Source organism: Etheostoma spectabile, unplaced genomic scaffold (assembly GCF_008692095.1).
Source record: "Etheostoma spectabile isolate EspeVRDwgs_2016 unplaced genomic scaffold, UIUC_Espe_1.0 scaffold00569619, whole genome shotgun sequence".
In the NCBI taxonomy this organism is placed as follows: domain Eukaryota; kingdom Metazoa; phylum Chordata; class Actinopteri; order Perciformes; family Percidae; genus Etheostoma; species Etheostoma spectabile.
The window spans coordinates 1-15,377 of NW_022605225.1; the positions used below are offsets into that span (position 1 = coordinate 1).

The 15,377-nt window shown below is 43.4% G+C and overlaps 2 protein-coding genes across 2 annotated transcripts; both read right to left on the minus strand.

The window, feature by feature from the left end:
* Window positions 1–925: 925 nt before the first annotated feature.
* On the minus strand, window positions 926–2,184 carry LOC116685194 (methionine aminopeptidase 1D, mitochondrial-like; the record flags this gene model as incomplete). The annotated part of the gene is made up of 4 exons (XM_032510370.1): window positions 2,165–2,184; window positions 1,472–1,571; window positions 1,200–1,363; window positions 926–1,082 (listed from the first exon to the last, which is right to left on the minus strand). Coding segments are annotated over exons 1-4 (441 nt in total), but the record flags the coding sequence as incomplete, so codon positions are not given.
* LOC116685195 (methionine aminopeptidase 1D, mitochondrial-like) lies at window positions 2,037–11,767 on the minus strand. The gene is made up of 3 exons (XM_032510371.1): window positions 11,624–11,767; window positions 2,806–2,955; window positions 2,037–2,411 (listed from the first exon to the last, which is right to left on the minus strand). Exons 1-3 carry the CDS (start codon window positions 11,765–11,767, stop codon window positions 2,262–2,264), a joined length of 444 nt encoding a protein of 147 aa, XP_032366262.1. The 3' UTR covers window positions 2,037–2,261.
* Between the last annotated feature and the right edge of the window lie 3,610 nt (window positions 11,768–15,377).

The window sequence follows — 15,377 nt, forward strand, 5'->3', positions numbered from 1 at the left end:
CTCGGCATTCAACAAATATTTAACCAAGCGCAACCAGAGACAATTCACACACAACTGAAGAGTCTTAAAGTCCCATTACATGAAAATGTAACTTTATGAGGTTTTTTAACATTATATGATACCCCCAGCCTGCCTATGCCCCCCCCCCCCCCCGTGGCTAGAAATGGTGATAGGTGTAAACGAGCCCTGGGTATCCTGCTCTGCCTTTGAGAAAATAAAAGCTCAATTGGGCCCATCTGGAATCTTCCCCTTATGAGTCATAAAGGGCAGGTTACCTCCCCTTTCTCTGCTACACCCGCCTAGAGAATTTGCCCCCCCCCCCCAAGAGAAGAGACATCATGGCTTTCAAAAACGGGCAAAGTGGCAGTTGGTCAAGGCTACACCCCCGGCCTCCACTTTCTCGTAGTCCTCTTGTCAAAACGCTCCTGGGCTAAAGAAAAAAGAACTGCGGTCTCATTTATAACGTGGCGTATGCACAAAATGGGGCTAAATATGTGCGTACACAACTTCCCACGCAAAGCTTGTGATTTTAAAAAAAACCGGGAGAATGTGCGGTCCTCCACACAAACTCTGACCCCTGCGTACGCACACTTGGTGAGTGGTGAACAAAAGTCAGACTGCAAAAAGTAAATGTGGGAACAACAATTACTGAGTACACATGCATGATTAACTATTCAGAGGGCCGACAGTACTTATTTTAAAATCCCTTTTTTTTTTTTATTGATTTCATGTAATATTAAATTTTCTGAGATTTTAATAGGGGCTTCCTAAATGTAAGCCATAATCATCAAATTATAACAATTAAAGGCTTGAAGTATCTTGCGTTGCATGTAATGAGTCCATTTGATATATTAGTTTCACCTTTAAGTGACTTAAAACTTTTAACTTTTTTGAGTTTTGCCTGTATGCATGTACACAAACACACGTGTGCACAAGGCCAGGGGCTCCTGTAGAAGTCTCTGCTGACCACAGACGCAGACTTACCGTGATGCCAGATCTCAGGATGGCAGTGGAAGTAGGAACCTATCCCATGTCCAATGAAAGTAGGGAACACTTGGAAGCCACTGGCGTGAGCAACTTCACTACCGAGGAACAAAAAGTATCAGTTGGCATTTAGAAAACAGTGAAGGTGATTACATAGTATGCATGTGTTCTAATGAGGATACATTGGTGTGTATATAGTGTGTGTGTGTGTGTACCTGATAGTGTTTCCTATAACACAGAGCGGGGCGCCCGGCTTGCAGGCAGCGATGGGCCTCTCTCGGCATCGCCCGGCTGCTTCCACCAATCGCTGCCCGCCCTCATCCACCTGGCCGATCAAGAAGGTCTCTGAGGTGTCACCGTGGTAACCATCCAAATACACCTATCACAATAGGCAGACGTCAGTGCTAGGAGCAGCGTTGTTCTGACTGGTAGCGTTGCAGTAGTGTCTTGGAGGCTGTTTGTGTGTCTGTCCGGCCCACCAACTCACAGTGACATCAACGTTGATGATATCTCCGTCCTGAAGCTGCCGCTGCAGGAAACTATTTAAAGTAAATTTCCAATTTTTGGCATATGGCAAAAACTGAATACTGCTTACAATCCAATCCTACACATTTTCAATAATGTACAAGTGTTACCTAACCCTAAACTTCTACATTAAAACAACTAATACTGGGCGTCACCATAACACCTCCTCCTCTTTAAAAACACAGAGTATACGGTATATCTATAGTTTGGGTTTATTAGATTTATCTAAGAAGACAATTGCCAAAATGATAGACAGTTTTGGATAACAACTCTTTTTAAACTTCTCAACCTGGTTTATCATTCAACTTTCAATAAAAAATATCCAAAGTTTAAAGATTTAAGTTGCCAAAATTCATTTGGATGTGGTTAGTGTGGTTTACTTTTTAGATAAAAAATGATTTCCTCAGTGGCCATGTCTTAGTTTCTCATATGTACCAAGTCTCATTTGGAAGGAAACAAATGTAATGAGAAAAATGACATACCTACTATTATATTAAACATTTTAACAACAGTACAGTGTAAAACAAATCTAAATAAAGGCTTTCATTAGAACATCCTACTGCATTAAAATACAATTGTGTACAGCACAAAGTGCTTAAAACTCAGTAGTCATGATAGTCTGTCAAATTAAGAGGCTCGTGGTTCAGGACAAAACTTTTTCTCCATGTAGCCCATGGCATGAAAAGATTCGACACCCCCCCCCCCCCCCCCCCCCCCCCCCCATCTAAATAATGAGTGAATGTTCTGCCCATTTACCTGTCAGGTATGCCATGGCAGACCACGTTGTTCACAGACGTACACACTGACTTGGGGAAGCCCCCGACCTGAGGGGGGAGGGGTATGCTTTGCTTGATTGTCTCCTGGTGCACGATAAAGTCTATTTCCTCTGTGGTCATACCTACCTGGAAGTCACATATCATAAGTGTTAAGTGTTTTTAATAACATACACATATAATCAATAGGGCTGGGCCATATGAAGAAAATATCACTATATTTTAACCAAATACCTTAATATTGATATTGCAATGATATTGTAGGGTTGGTGCTTTTACAAAATATTCACACAATAAAATTGGTGATAAATAATCATCAATAATGTGGACATAATGACTAAGTGGGAAAAGGCAAAAACTAGAACAGCTAAAACAGTCTGGTCAGTTCAGAAAATGACATCACTTTACTGTAATGCAGCCGTTGAAACCACGAAAAGACAACACTTATGACATATTACGATATCAAAAATCTAAGACAATATCTTGTCCAGCCCAGCCCTGCTTGTACTGATTAGGTGCTTACCTTCAGACTGCGTCCAGCTAGCACCAGTACATGTCTGGCTAGCTGACATGCTCTGGCAAGGCCTTGGATCTGCTCTTGGTCTTTGATCTCTATGTAGTCTGGCCATTCTGGGATCAGCTGGTCGCCTACATAGTCAGGCCGCACAATGTGCTACAGTCAGGAGGAGATACAGGATACAAAGGGTGGGTCATATTGTTGTCCACGGCTTCATATAAAATCAGATGAAATATTTAAAGATAGAGACCAAGCTACAATATAAAAAGATGTTCAGTAGGGGGAGCTGACAAAGAGGAAGGCTAGAAACCCATGGGGACTGTACCTTGGTACTGCATAAGCTGGTCTAACAGAAGCTGGGCGAACTACACTGTGACAACTTTTTCCACTTCCTCCAAAAGAAGCGGCGATGTTGCTGACACAGTACGGCTGTGGGGGGACCACAGCTTCTTAAAAAGCAAACTCGTCGCAGGAACCACCACCAGTCCTAGAGAAAAAGAAAGCAACCCTTGAAGTAGAAAGCATTCCCTTTACAAAGCTTTTCTGTGAAGAACCATTGGTAGAAAGACAATTCTTGTGGCCGGGTTGGTTCAGTGGGAGATCAGGCGCACATGTACTGAGAGGTTTGTGTCTTGATGCAGAGGTCCACAGTTTGGGACCGACCTGGACAATTTCCATGTCTCCCCTCCCCCCCTCTCTCCCCTTTCTCACCTGACTGTCCTGTCAAAAATTTCAAAATTAATCTTTAAAATAAGAAAAAAGGCAATTCTTAAGTCACCAGTGAGTCTTTGAGCCGGGAAATTTTGCATGTAATCCCCCTCTTTCTGTCCAATAAAAGCCAACATGATATGGGAATAGAACTAAATAACTTATGTCACTACGTAAGGGCCATGGGTATTACATGAAGACCACGAACTGCTTTATGTTTTAATTGTACTTATTTACTGTACTGATTTCTGATAGACTACTGCAGATAATATTGAGCAGTTTATGACATATCTTTGCCACACAACAAACATGCACACATAACAAATGCTGCAGTCAGTGCACCAGCATTTCTATTTAAATTAGTTTTGCTATGTTAATGAATAAGACTTTGTAAACGTAAAAATCTAGAATTATGACTTTTATTAATTATAAAAAAGTCAGGTTTATTATTAAAGCATAGCAGTGATGCAATGTAGAGTCGTGCTGTGCACGGGGACTTTGAGGCCACAGGGGGGGTGAAATCATATGCAAAGCACACTCAGTGTCCCCCCCTGTACAGTCTAATGACTGAAACTGTTATTCATATAGTTATTCAGTTGAGGTGGTTCGGGCATCTGGTATTTTTAATTTTATTATTAATTACAATTTACACTCTGTGTCCAACTTAGTTATCACACACAGTCCTGAACCACACACACATGCTCGGGATCTGTACATGCACATAATGAAGAGATGTCAGAGTGAGTGGGCTGCCAGCCAAACCAGCACCCTGACCGGTTGGAGGGGTACGGTGCCTTGCTCAAGAGTACCTGGCAGTGCCAGTACCAGTGTAAGTCGTAAGTAATAGCATCTCTCCAGCCACCAACCACACTCCGTACTTTTTGGTCCATACAGAACTGTAACCTGAACCAACTCCACCGGTCCCAACCCCAACTCAACTCCCTAACGGATGAGATACTGCCAACCTAAGTACCTGTACAGCTAGGGTCCTGGGGACACTCGGGGGAGGGGGACAACCATACTGGCTCTATAGAGACCTCGGGGAAGACACAGGACTAGGTGGAGGATTATATCGCCAACCTGGCTGGGGACCTCGGATCCCCAAGTGGTGCTGGTGAATGTGGCTCGCGCGACCCAATACCGGATAAGCGGACGATGGACGACGTCGACGGTTAGCGGTGGTGTCGGTGTCGCAACGGACAACATGCTATAGTCAGAAGCGTAAATATTCTGCCACTGTTGATGTGTGGAACCAGTGATTAGACGGAGCCCCAGGGCACACAGTTAGCTTCACGTTACGTTAAGCGACTTACGTACAAGACTAACAGCGGTCAGTACAACACACACTGGCCCTATACGTACAAGACGTCAAGCTGAGCCGCCGTCGTTACATGTTTTACGGACGTTAGTTTTTGCGTGAGGACGCTACGCTCCGCGTATCTCGACCGCACGGACAGCGTCTGAGCTCAGTACCTGATCTTGTTGCAAGTCCTACAGAACAGGACGCCGCCATGGCGTTTTTGTTGGAGGTCACGTGGTGTGGATTAGAAGTCACGTGATGCATGACGTCCTAAAAATACATGACAATTATTGTAGTTTTTGTAAGATGTATTGTATTTGTGGAGAAGACGTCGCACTCGGAGATTTTGGGTTCAAGACACCCTCCAGGCCCGTTATCAATTTGAGAGTATCACTCAGGCTGGACACGGACATTTTGACAGCGTGCTGTCCAAAGTAGGGCCGCTCATCAGGATGATTATGAAATATGGATCTTTTCTATTATCTGAAATATTATGATCTTTATCATAAAAATATTGGGACTTTTTATCTTGAAATATTTAGACTTTTTATCTTGAAACATTAGGATTTTTTATCATGAAATATTAGGACTTTTAATTTTGAAATATTAGGATTTTTTATCATGAAATATTAGGACTTTTAATTTTGAAATATTAGGACTTTCTATCTTGAAATATTAGGACTTTCTATCTTGGGATATTAGGACTTTTAATTTTGAAATATTAGGACTTTTTATCTTGAAATATTAGGACTTTCTATCTTGGGATATTAGGACTTTTAATTTTGAAATATTAGGACTTTTTATCTTGAAATATTGGGACTTTTTATCTTGAAATATTGGGACTTTTTATCTTGAGACATTCCCCTCTGAGGTGTAGTGGAGTGGAGGTTGAAGTAGCAGCAGGGGTGAGTCTAGGATCAGACCTTTGGGGGGGGCTCAGCCCCTAATGAGAACAGCTCTAGGTCTAGTGTCCCAGTTTTAAGTTTTACAAAAATAAAAACCTGACGTGTTTTGGAGGTCTATACGCTTCTGAGCTGAGGGGATTACTGGCCAACAGGCATCAGACTGGTCTGGAATGTCAGACTAGCTGTAGTTATTGTTTGTTTGTGGTCTTGTGTGTCTTGTGAGTCAATATCCGTAATCGGATTCAATGAAAGTCTCCACTGACTGTGTCTCCGTTCTGTGATAGGCTAGTCACAGTGCTAGTCACGGCGCCTCTCCCTTACACTATTCTGTGATAGGCTAGTCCCACACCCGCACCCTCCCCTAACCTATCTGTGATGGGCTAGTCCCAGCGCCCCTCCCCTACACTATTCTGTGATAGGCTAGTCCCAGCGCCCCTCCCCTACACTATTCTGTGATAGGCTAGTCCCAGCGCCCCTCCCTACAAACAAAGATTTCTTGTGTTGCTGGTGCCGCTCCCCGTGTTGCCAAGTCCGCTTATTATAAGCACTTTGGCTTGTTTTTTTTGTAAAGTCGCTTACAAATATTGGTAGTCGCGGGTTGCGTTTTTTTTTGGTTGTCCGCTAAAGTGTGGTTGCTTATTTGGGCTTGTTCCCAGCTTGTTCTTGCCGGTTCGCTCGATCCCGCCCTTTTCCACATAAACACTATAGACAGTAGCGTTTATTTCCCACCCACTTCCTGCTTCTAATTGGCTCTGACCCAGATGGAACGACGAGTACCAGCCAATCAGAGGCAGAGCAGGGCAGTCTGTTGTTTTCTGGTTAGGAAAATGCCGAGTATAGCGACTAATGGTGAGTGTACTGTAGGAGAGTTTTTTGAGGAATAAATGGCCGGGATAAAGTGGGGTGAAATACGGGAAAGTATAACAAAGAATCGGAGAAAGGAGGAAAGAATGGATTCTACCCGTCTTAGGAACAACTCAAAATCACTGTGAAAAAGTGTCTATATTTCAAATCCCATCAGTTTATTAATGTTTAAAAACTCCATCCTGTGGTCATTGTCCTAAGCTCAGGAGGGGAAATAAATAAACTCTAGCCTACCGTATGTCAGTTTACCATCTGTCCACATGGATTGTAAAACCGTGCATTTTTTCCTCTTCCAGGATCTTAGGGGGGCTCCGTAGAAAAAGTCGCTTATTTGGGCTTGTTTTCACAGGCCTGGTTGCGTATTGTTCTCGCAAATCTGGCAACACTGGCCGCAGCCGCTCACACGCACTCAGGACACTATGGTGGGCGATACTACTGCAAAATTTGGTATCGATCCGACACCAAATACATATAGGGTCTGTATTGCCGATACCGATACCAATACGATACTTTTACTTACTTAAAAAATACTTTGTGTAGGGGAGAGCATTTCATTATTTCTGAGGTGAATGAATGATCAATTCTTTAGGCAATATTTTTTTTAATGTATTGAAGTGCACAAATTTATTAGTTATTAGGCACTGTAGAATGAATACAGCAGCGGTCCCTGTCCTCTGCGCGTTGTGTCAGTGAGCACAGTGACGACACAACAACGAACACAGCAGAGAGCAGGAGGGGGAGGAGAGCAATGTGGGCCAGCATGTGAAAGCGGCGTTTGCTCAGGAAAGTGAAGACACAAGCAAGTTATAGTGAACGTAGAGGAGAAATATCTAAATTTAAATATCGATTCAATTACAGTTGTATCGATCAAATACCAATACCAGCGTTGGCATCGATACTATCGATATTTAGATCAATACGCCCACCCCTACAGGACACAGAGAAGTGAACAGCTCTCTCCCTCAGGTCCGCGGGGCTTTTCTGTTAACATTTAGGGTTTCTTCTAGCTTCAGGTTTGTTTGATACTTCGGTTTGAACTAGTACCTAGTAACCAGGAGACTTCTGGTAACGTGGGGTTTGTTTAGACATGGTGTTGGTAGAATACGACTCGTGTTGCATCTCTGCCGTCTGGAGTTTTTTTTTTTTTTTTTAAACTGCCTGCTGGCTCTAACCAGTTTTTTTGAGCGTCTGAAACTTTCTTGCTGTGTTTTATAAAAAAATATAAAAGGCAGTTGCGGTATAAATGAAGATACACACACAACCACATTCCAACCCCACGCCCCCCATCTCTCTCTTCGTTTCTCTCTCTCTCTCTGTATCTTTTTCACACTCACAGACACACACACTCACAATTGATGTATGTGTCTGTGAGTGTGAAAATAACTGAAAATAAAAAAGAACCAAAGAAGGGAGCAGCGCAGCGGTCTGTGGAGCTGGTGGAAACGCAAAGGATCCCACTGCAGCGCTTCTGAACAGGAAAGGAGTCTTAATGTGTGTCAAGTGTAGGACGGCATTCAGTTAAAGTTTGATAAGGACACACACAAGATGGGAAGGGAAGACTGAGAACGGAGAAACGTTTGATAGTGCATGAGGAAAGCTCATGCCACTAGCATGGCAGCGCTCGGGAGACAGTAGTAGTGTTCGTGTGCAGTCGCCCGTAGAATTAAATGAGAACCAAAGTCATAAAAAAAAAAATCAGGTCTTTAAAAATAACTTGTGAGCAGGTGAATTGAGATCGCAATTTTATACGATGAATGTGTGCAGGCCTACTAGATACGTCAACATTAAAGTAATTCTTACTGACATGGACAATGTAAACCAACTGCATAGAATCTGCATCCCCGCCCTGACTGGTTCAAACCACCTGAGGAGAAGAAGAAGGGGCGTCGCATGGGTCCACAATGGGCTGGGCAATATATCCATATTATTATCGCCATTGATATGAGGCTGGATATGGTCTTAAATGTTGGATATGGTAACATGATGCAAGATTGTTTTTTTTTCCTGCTTTTAAAGACGATGATGACTGTTGGGTGATGAAGGCTGTTTTTATTATTCGCCTTTATTCACCTTGCTGAGTTCAAATTTACGTCCAACATTTCAGACGTTAAAAAAACAACAACTTCAGTTTACACACTAGCTCTGAAAATTCCAATCCATCATTAGCTGAATTCAGGGTTGAATTTTCTGCGTTTCCCCCCCCCGCATCCAGAGGAAACATGTTGTGTTTTGAGAAGGAGAAAGCATGAGCCTATCAGACGCTGGCAGAGTGCAACATATTGTCTCAGAACTCAAGATAGTCTTCCAAGCTGATTTTGATTCGGATACCTCTGTGTGACCAATTTTTAGGAAGACTGATGAGAAAAATGCACACGAACATTTCAGACTCAGTGTGCAAGTACCTTTCTAACTTAGTCATTGTATCCACATTATTGCCGCTTCTTTATCCAAACTCTCGTGTAAATATTTTGTAAAAGCACCAATAGTCAACCCTAACATATCGCCCAGTAAATTTACCAGTATAGCCCAGCTCTAGTTTGACATTATAAGCCAGGGGTGACCACACTTTTTCAGCTTGCGAGCTACTTTTAAAATGACCAAGTCAAAATGATCTACCTACTATAAAAATGCAAAAAACATATATTTATTCATAAATATATTGAAAATGATATGTGCAATATAAGTGGGTGTACCTTGCATAACTGCATTAACCCTAAGCACAATACAACGTACATTTTTTTTGTCATCGCCTCACTCTGACGACTTGCCCTGAATGGAATCAGCCGGGATGCATAGTCCGGACAGTAGCTGCTGATAGCCAGCCTCAAGCACATTTCCAAATGATCATCAGTCATGTTCGAACGGTATTTGGACCTATAATCTTCATGTGGGAAAGGCTGACTCACATAATAAGTGGAGCCAAACAATGCGGTCAAGGAGGTAGCACATTTTCTCATTTGGGGTACTTTTCCTCTGTCAGCAAGTTCCAAAACTGTCCATGAGCCTAGACTTGAGCTCAATGTCAGCTTGCATGTCAGGATCTCATCCTCCACTCCAGACGAGTTCAGATGAAAAGTGTTGCAATTTTTGATGCAAGTAAATCCACCTCAGCTCTTCCCGAAAAGGGTAGCACATGAATGTAGCAACTGGCTCCAATAATGCAAAGTCTTGAAACCGTTGTTGTAAAGTCTGACAGACAGTTTTCAATCTGCTCTGTGTAGCGTCCATTGTCAAGTTGCGCACATCCTTCCCTTGTGGTCTCCAGTTCTGACATGAGGTTCTGAAAGTTTGCCAAATCATGGCGCTGCAGCTTTGCGCAGAGATGTTGCATTTTCGTTGAACGCATTGACTGAGCTGATCATATTGACCACTGTTTTGTCTTTCTTTTCCTTGCAGTTCAACATTAAGGTCATTCAACATGTTGGTCAGATCGGTTAAAAAGGCTAAGTCTAGTAGCCACTGATTGTCATTTAGCTGGTTGTATTCAGCATTTTTAGATACAAATAAAAACTCTTTAATCTCTGGACAGAGCTCTCGAAATCTTTGCAAGAATTCCCTCGACTAAGCCATCTTACGTCAGTGTGTAGCAACAATTCAGTGTGTTCACAGTCCGCCTTCTCCAATGCACACGGAACAGCCGTCTTTGAAGAGATCTGGCGCGAATAGAACAGGCAATTTTCGTTGCCACATCCATTATCTCTTTCATGTTGAGCATTTTTGTGCATACGCTGTTGTGTGTATTATGCAGGGTAATTGAGGAAGTCGGGGAAGGCATCATCCTCCCTGCATTTGGCAATAAATCCATTCGAGCGGCCAACCATCGCGGGCGCACCGTCCGGGTAATGGACACCAATTTGCACACTGGAAGCTGAGTTTTCTCGATAAAGTTTTTGAAAGACTGAAAAATGTCCTCTCCCCGCGTGTGTTCTTTCATAGGCAGTACTGTTAACAGCTCCTCTTTTGCAGTCATATCGGTAAACACCATACGAATAAAAATGCACAACTGGCTGTGTCACTCACGTCTGTAGACTCGTCTAATTGCAGTGAGAAACACTCGCAGTCTGCGATGTCCCTCCTAAGTTTTCGGTCACATCCTCGGCCATTGCTTCACAGCGCCGTGTAACTGTACTTCTTGACAGCTGGAGAGATTTGATTGAAGATACTATCAGGTTTGTTTTTAAAGTCTTGAACACGAATCAGCCGCTTCAATAAATGCCTCTTTAATCATCTCTCCGTCTTGGAAGGATTTCTTGTGTTAACGATGATGTGACTCACCCGGAACGATGCTTCGGTGGCGGTCTTTGCTTTCGTGGTAAGCTGTGAGAAAAAGGCCTGCTGTCCAGACAGCTGGGATTTTAGTTCTTTCACCTTTCTCCTTCTCAGTTCACTTTTCGGAGGGAACTCAGTGTCGTAGCTTTTATGAACAGTCCGAAAATGCCGCTCCACATTTCCCTTCTTCTGAATAGCATGGTAGATTTGCAGATAAGGCAAAATGCACTTTGAATAGGACATTGTGAAAAAAAAGTCCTCCTCCCATTCTGTATGGAAGTGGTAAGTTTTTGGCTTTTTACTTGGTCCACTACCCCACTCATTTTTATATCGTTTTTTGAGATTATTAGATATAACTTAGCTAGGCTAACTCGGCAAACTCGCTTGCTTACTGAATTTTTCCGCTACGCTGCACATGCACATGCGTGCTGAGTGCTACCCATGAAAAAAATCAGACGTTAGACTGGTTGTCCTGTATGTCAATCAAGTGACAAATGTCATAGTAAGGATTGGATGATTGGCTGACGAAAATATCAGACGTTAGACTGGTTGTCCTGTATGTCAATCAAGTGACAAATAGAATATTGGCATTGTGAAGATGGATGATAGGCTGACATCTTTATTTATTTTTTAATGCCATGCGATCTACCCCCACCGCCTTGGCGATCGACCGGTAGATCGCGATCGACCTAATGAGCACCCCTGTTATAAGCAGACTGCCTGCTAAATTAAATAGCATGAAGATAACAAAGCACTGGTTTATTAGATAGTTGCTTACAGCTTCACAGCTAATCCTCTCCGACTCCATCCTGTTGGTGGTCTGTGTGGTCTGCATCCTGTTGGTGGTCTGTGTGGTCTGCATCGTGTAGATCCTGTCACGACCTGGCTCTCGGACCGTGACAAATATGGAGACGCACCACATATGACGGTATAACAAAAGTAATTTATTGACATAAACTAGAAAATGAAACACAAAAGCGACATCCGGGATGGGGGACGCCTCCGCTGACGGGGACGTGGCATCAGAGAGAGTCCATTCAGCCCTAGCACCAGGCTTTAAACACTCAGCACCCACTGGGCCCACAGGTGTCCACGATCAGCCTAATCAGAGAAGGACAAAATTACGCAGGGCCGTAACAATCCACATTCTCTGTGAATGCAGATGTGGTGACTACTTCCTCATACAGCACAGCGCCCTGGAAGCTGCCGCGCAAGCTGGGCCGTCCCCCGCGCAAGCTGGCCTGTCCCCGCGCGGCGTCAGCCCAGATGGTGGTGGTGGGGATGATGATAATGGAGGAGGTGGTGGTGGTGCTGGGGAGAAGGAGGAGGAGAAGGAGGAGGAGGAGGAGTGGTGAGGAGGTGTTGGGGAGGAGGAGGAGCAGGAAGAGGAGTTCTGTAGAAGACCCATTTCAAAGCTGCCCAAGTCCTTGCTCTCAGCGTGCTGTTGGGAATCAAATTACAAGACCTCATGTTGCCACTTGTAATTAACAATAGATGAATGAAAGAATACTTGAAAGATTAATTAGTTTAAGGTAGGCCTCCACAGTCAGTTGTATGGTAAGTGTTAACATTAGCTAAGGTCTTGAGGCGTTTGCTAATTGTTGATTTTGTTTATATATGCCAAATTTAGTGCTGGACAAAATTTTAATATAGTAATAATTTCAATAGAATCATATCGTGATGAAATCCTATATCGTGATATACAATTACGTTGTCTATATTGATAATAACAAACACATACTAACTGAATTTTCTCAGAAAATCTGTTGTGCAAAATTTTGAGGTGATATCATTTGAAGAATTGCAGATGTCCTTTTTTTTTTTTTTTACAGATTATTTTTTGGGCATTTTCAGGCCCTTATTTCACAGGACAGCTGAAGACATGAAAGTGGATGGGGGGGGGGGGGACTGACATGGGCCGCAGGTCTGAGTCAAACCCCGGCCCACTGCGTCAAGGAGTAAACCTCTACATTGTGCGCCTATTCCCGAAACCACTAAAATACGTAAATTTTCACCAGACTTGATGCGACCGCCAAATTTGGTGAGTTTTTGAATATGATAAGTCCTCCAAAAAGGCAATTCATTTGACGGAAAATAATAAGAAAGAAAGAAAAAGGATAATTCCTTCAATTAGGCCTACAATAGGGCCTTCGCCGCTGTCGGCGCTCGGGCCCTAAATATGTTTTTATGAGTTACCTACCTGCTGGTCAACCATTGCATTGTTGTAGTAGATTTGTTCGAAGCACTTCAGGTTGTTGTGCAGCTGGAAGAGCTCCAGGTAATTCCACTCCTCGTCGTCGTCGTTTTCACCGTCACTCAAGTCCTGTTCAGCCTCGTAGTCGCTGTCCTCTGACCCCGACAGTCCTCCAGAGACGTTTGGCTGATTGTCAGCGCCCTGCTGGACCTGCACTCGTACTATGTAGTATGTGCAATTGGTTTGAATCTGTGTTGCCATAATAGCTTTACCGTACGTACACACCGCCACCGACTTGAGCTGCAAAAAAGCTCTGGCCGCCCCGCCAAAGACGCTTGTCAAAAAGTACGGGGAAGCTTTGTGACGCTTTGGCCGCTCTGACGTGGCGGCGTTTTCTGTTCGACCGGGAGAAGCGCACGCTGCCACGGCCAATACACTGACACTAGAAACCTTTATAAATTACATATATAATGACAGAAGTTGTATTAATTGGTCGCAACGGGGTCTGTTAGCAGTTAGCTCGCTTGTTAGCCGCTGGCATGCCGCTATGGCTCGCTCGTTAGCCGCTGAGCCATAGAGGCGTGCAGGCAGAGCGAGCAGCCGCCAGACTAATCTAGTGACCCGTGCCGGACTTCACTGTGAGCGGATGTGACCGGCAGGTAGCGTTAACTTGTTCCTATGTACAAACAACGTTGTATTATAAACGAAAGGTAACCCAGCAACGGCGATTATGAGCTTGTCCTCAGAATTAATGTTTTGGTAGGAACGAAAGATTACATCGTATGTTTCTCCAGGATCAGCCAGCGTGAAGGACGTCTATATTCCGTTTGGCGGCTGGCGTTAGCCGCTGCTTGCCGCTGAACCGCGTCATAGCTCATTACCATAAAGTTGAAAAATTTCAACTTTCTGATTGACGCTCAACACGCTCTAAACGCCCAAAACGCGACGCCGACAGATTTGCCGCTCCTTGCAGCTGAGAGAAGCCGGCTTCCATTGAAAATGAATGACTTCCGGTAACTTTAGACGCTCAAGTCGGTGGCGGTGTGAACGTACGGTTAGACTGTTTGTTGTGCTGGACAACCATTCTCTGCTTTGATTTGAAAAAGGCTTGTTGAGTTCTGGTCTGCTGTTGTGTGTTCTGCAGTGTGTGTGTGGGAGCTGGGAATCTGAGTTGGATTGTTTTCCCCATAGAAATACCATTTATTGTTATACCTATAGAATTACCCTTTTATTTCTATGGTTCTTCCCTTGTCCTCTTGTTTTGGATTATTCTGCTTCCTGTTTGCATACAACCATCTAACAGTTACTTTATTTTAATGCCAGAAAACTGAATGCAGAACAAAATATAGAGGAGCTGCAGACTGAATAAACAGCTGATCTGATAACATTGGTTCAAAAAACCATCAGGTTTGATGCAGGAGTTCAACTCTGAAACAATATTCGTAATATTGTAAGAATTAATAGTAAAACAGCAAGACTTAAAAAGTAGTTTTTCAATAATGTCAGAAAGACCTTTGTGGGTGGAAAATAAATCATAAAATGTCTCATGATGGAAGATTTCCCATGGCTCATAGAGTAACTTTTCACCAAATCTCACTGGAACAGACGTAAGATACCTAGCTAACAACCCAACAAAAGATAACCTCCTTTTGCAGAGGTCACGATAATCCACAGGTTTCACTCATAGGCAATAGAAGCGTGTGACATGTTTTGAAGGTGTTATTTGAAGATGAATTCCAAGAACAGACGTGATTCACAGATGTGCAGAGCAAGAGGAGAGCGCAGGAATGAGTCCCGACATGCAGGAGAGAATCCAAAACCTCAATCCAACACCTCACCCACCACTCCCTGCTCCTCCCTAAAACTCCCCCTCTTACCCACCTCAACTCCCCCTCTGCTCTTGCCATCACTTCTCTCCGTCCTGCGGACAACTTCTCCTAGCTTTTCATATGATTCAAATTAATGAATCATATGCTGGTGGGAGTCAATTAAGAATTGTTTACGTGACTCCTGTCCTGATTCACAGGAAACTCACACTCCTTCAGCCACACACACACACACACACATCCACACACACACGCACAACAAACGCCACACCATGCCCTCAGATAAAAGTACTGTATTGTGTACTTAATTTTATTAGGTCCTTCTTACAGTTCTGTTATATAATTAATGGATGATTCAGACAATATTTTAGACAAAAAAATCTCAAAGGGATTGCTTTTTAAAACAAAGAAAACCCTGAAGAAAAAAGGGTTTGATATTCTGTAACATATTTTCATATCTTGCAGAGTGGAGAAAGCTTTGAATTTGCCTGCCTGCACGATCCGTTCTGCGC

Bases quoted from the DNA above. Each gene is read 5' to 3' on its own strand.
- LOC116685195 (XM_032510371.1), bottom strand. From the start codon at position 11,767: ATGTGGTGCGTCTCCATATTTGTCACGGTCCGAGAGCCAGGTCGTGAC. The intron at 2,956-11,623 runs GTAAGCAACTAT...TCCTGACTGTAG, and splicing joins AGAGGATTAGCTGTGAAGCT to CACATTGTGCGGCCTGACTA. The intron at 2,412-2,805 runs GTAAGCACCTAA...TGTGACTTCCAG, and splicing joins TAGCTGGACGCAGTCTGAAG to GTAGGTATGACCACAGAGGA.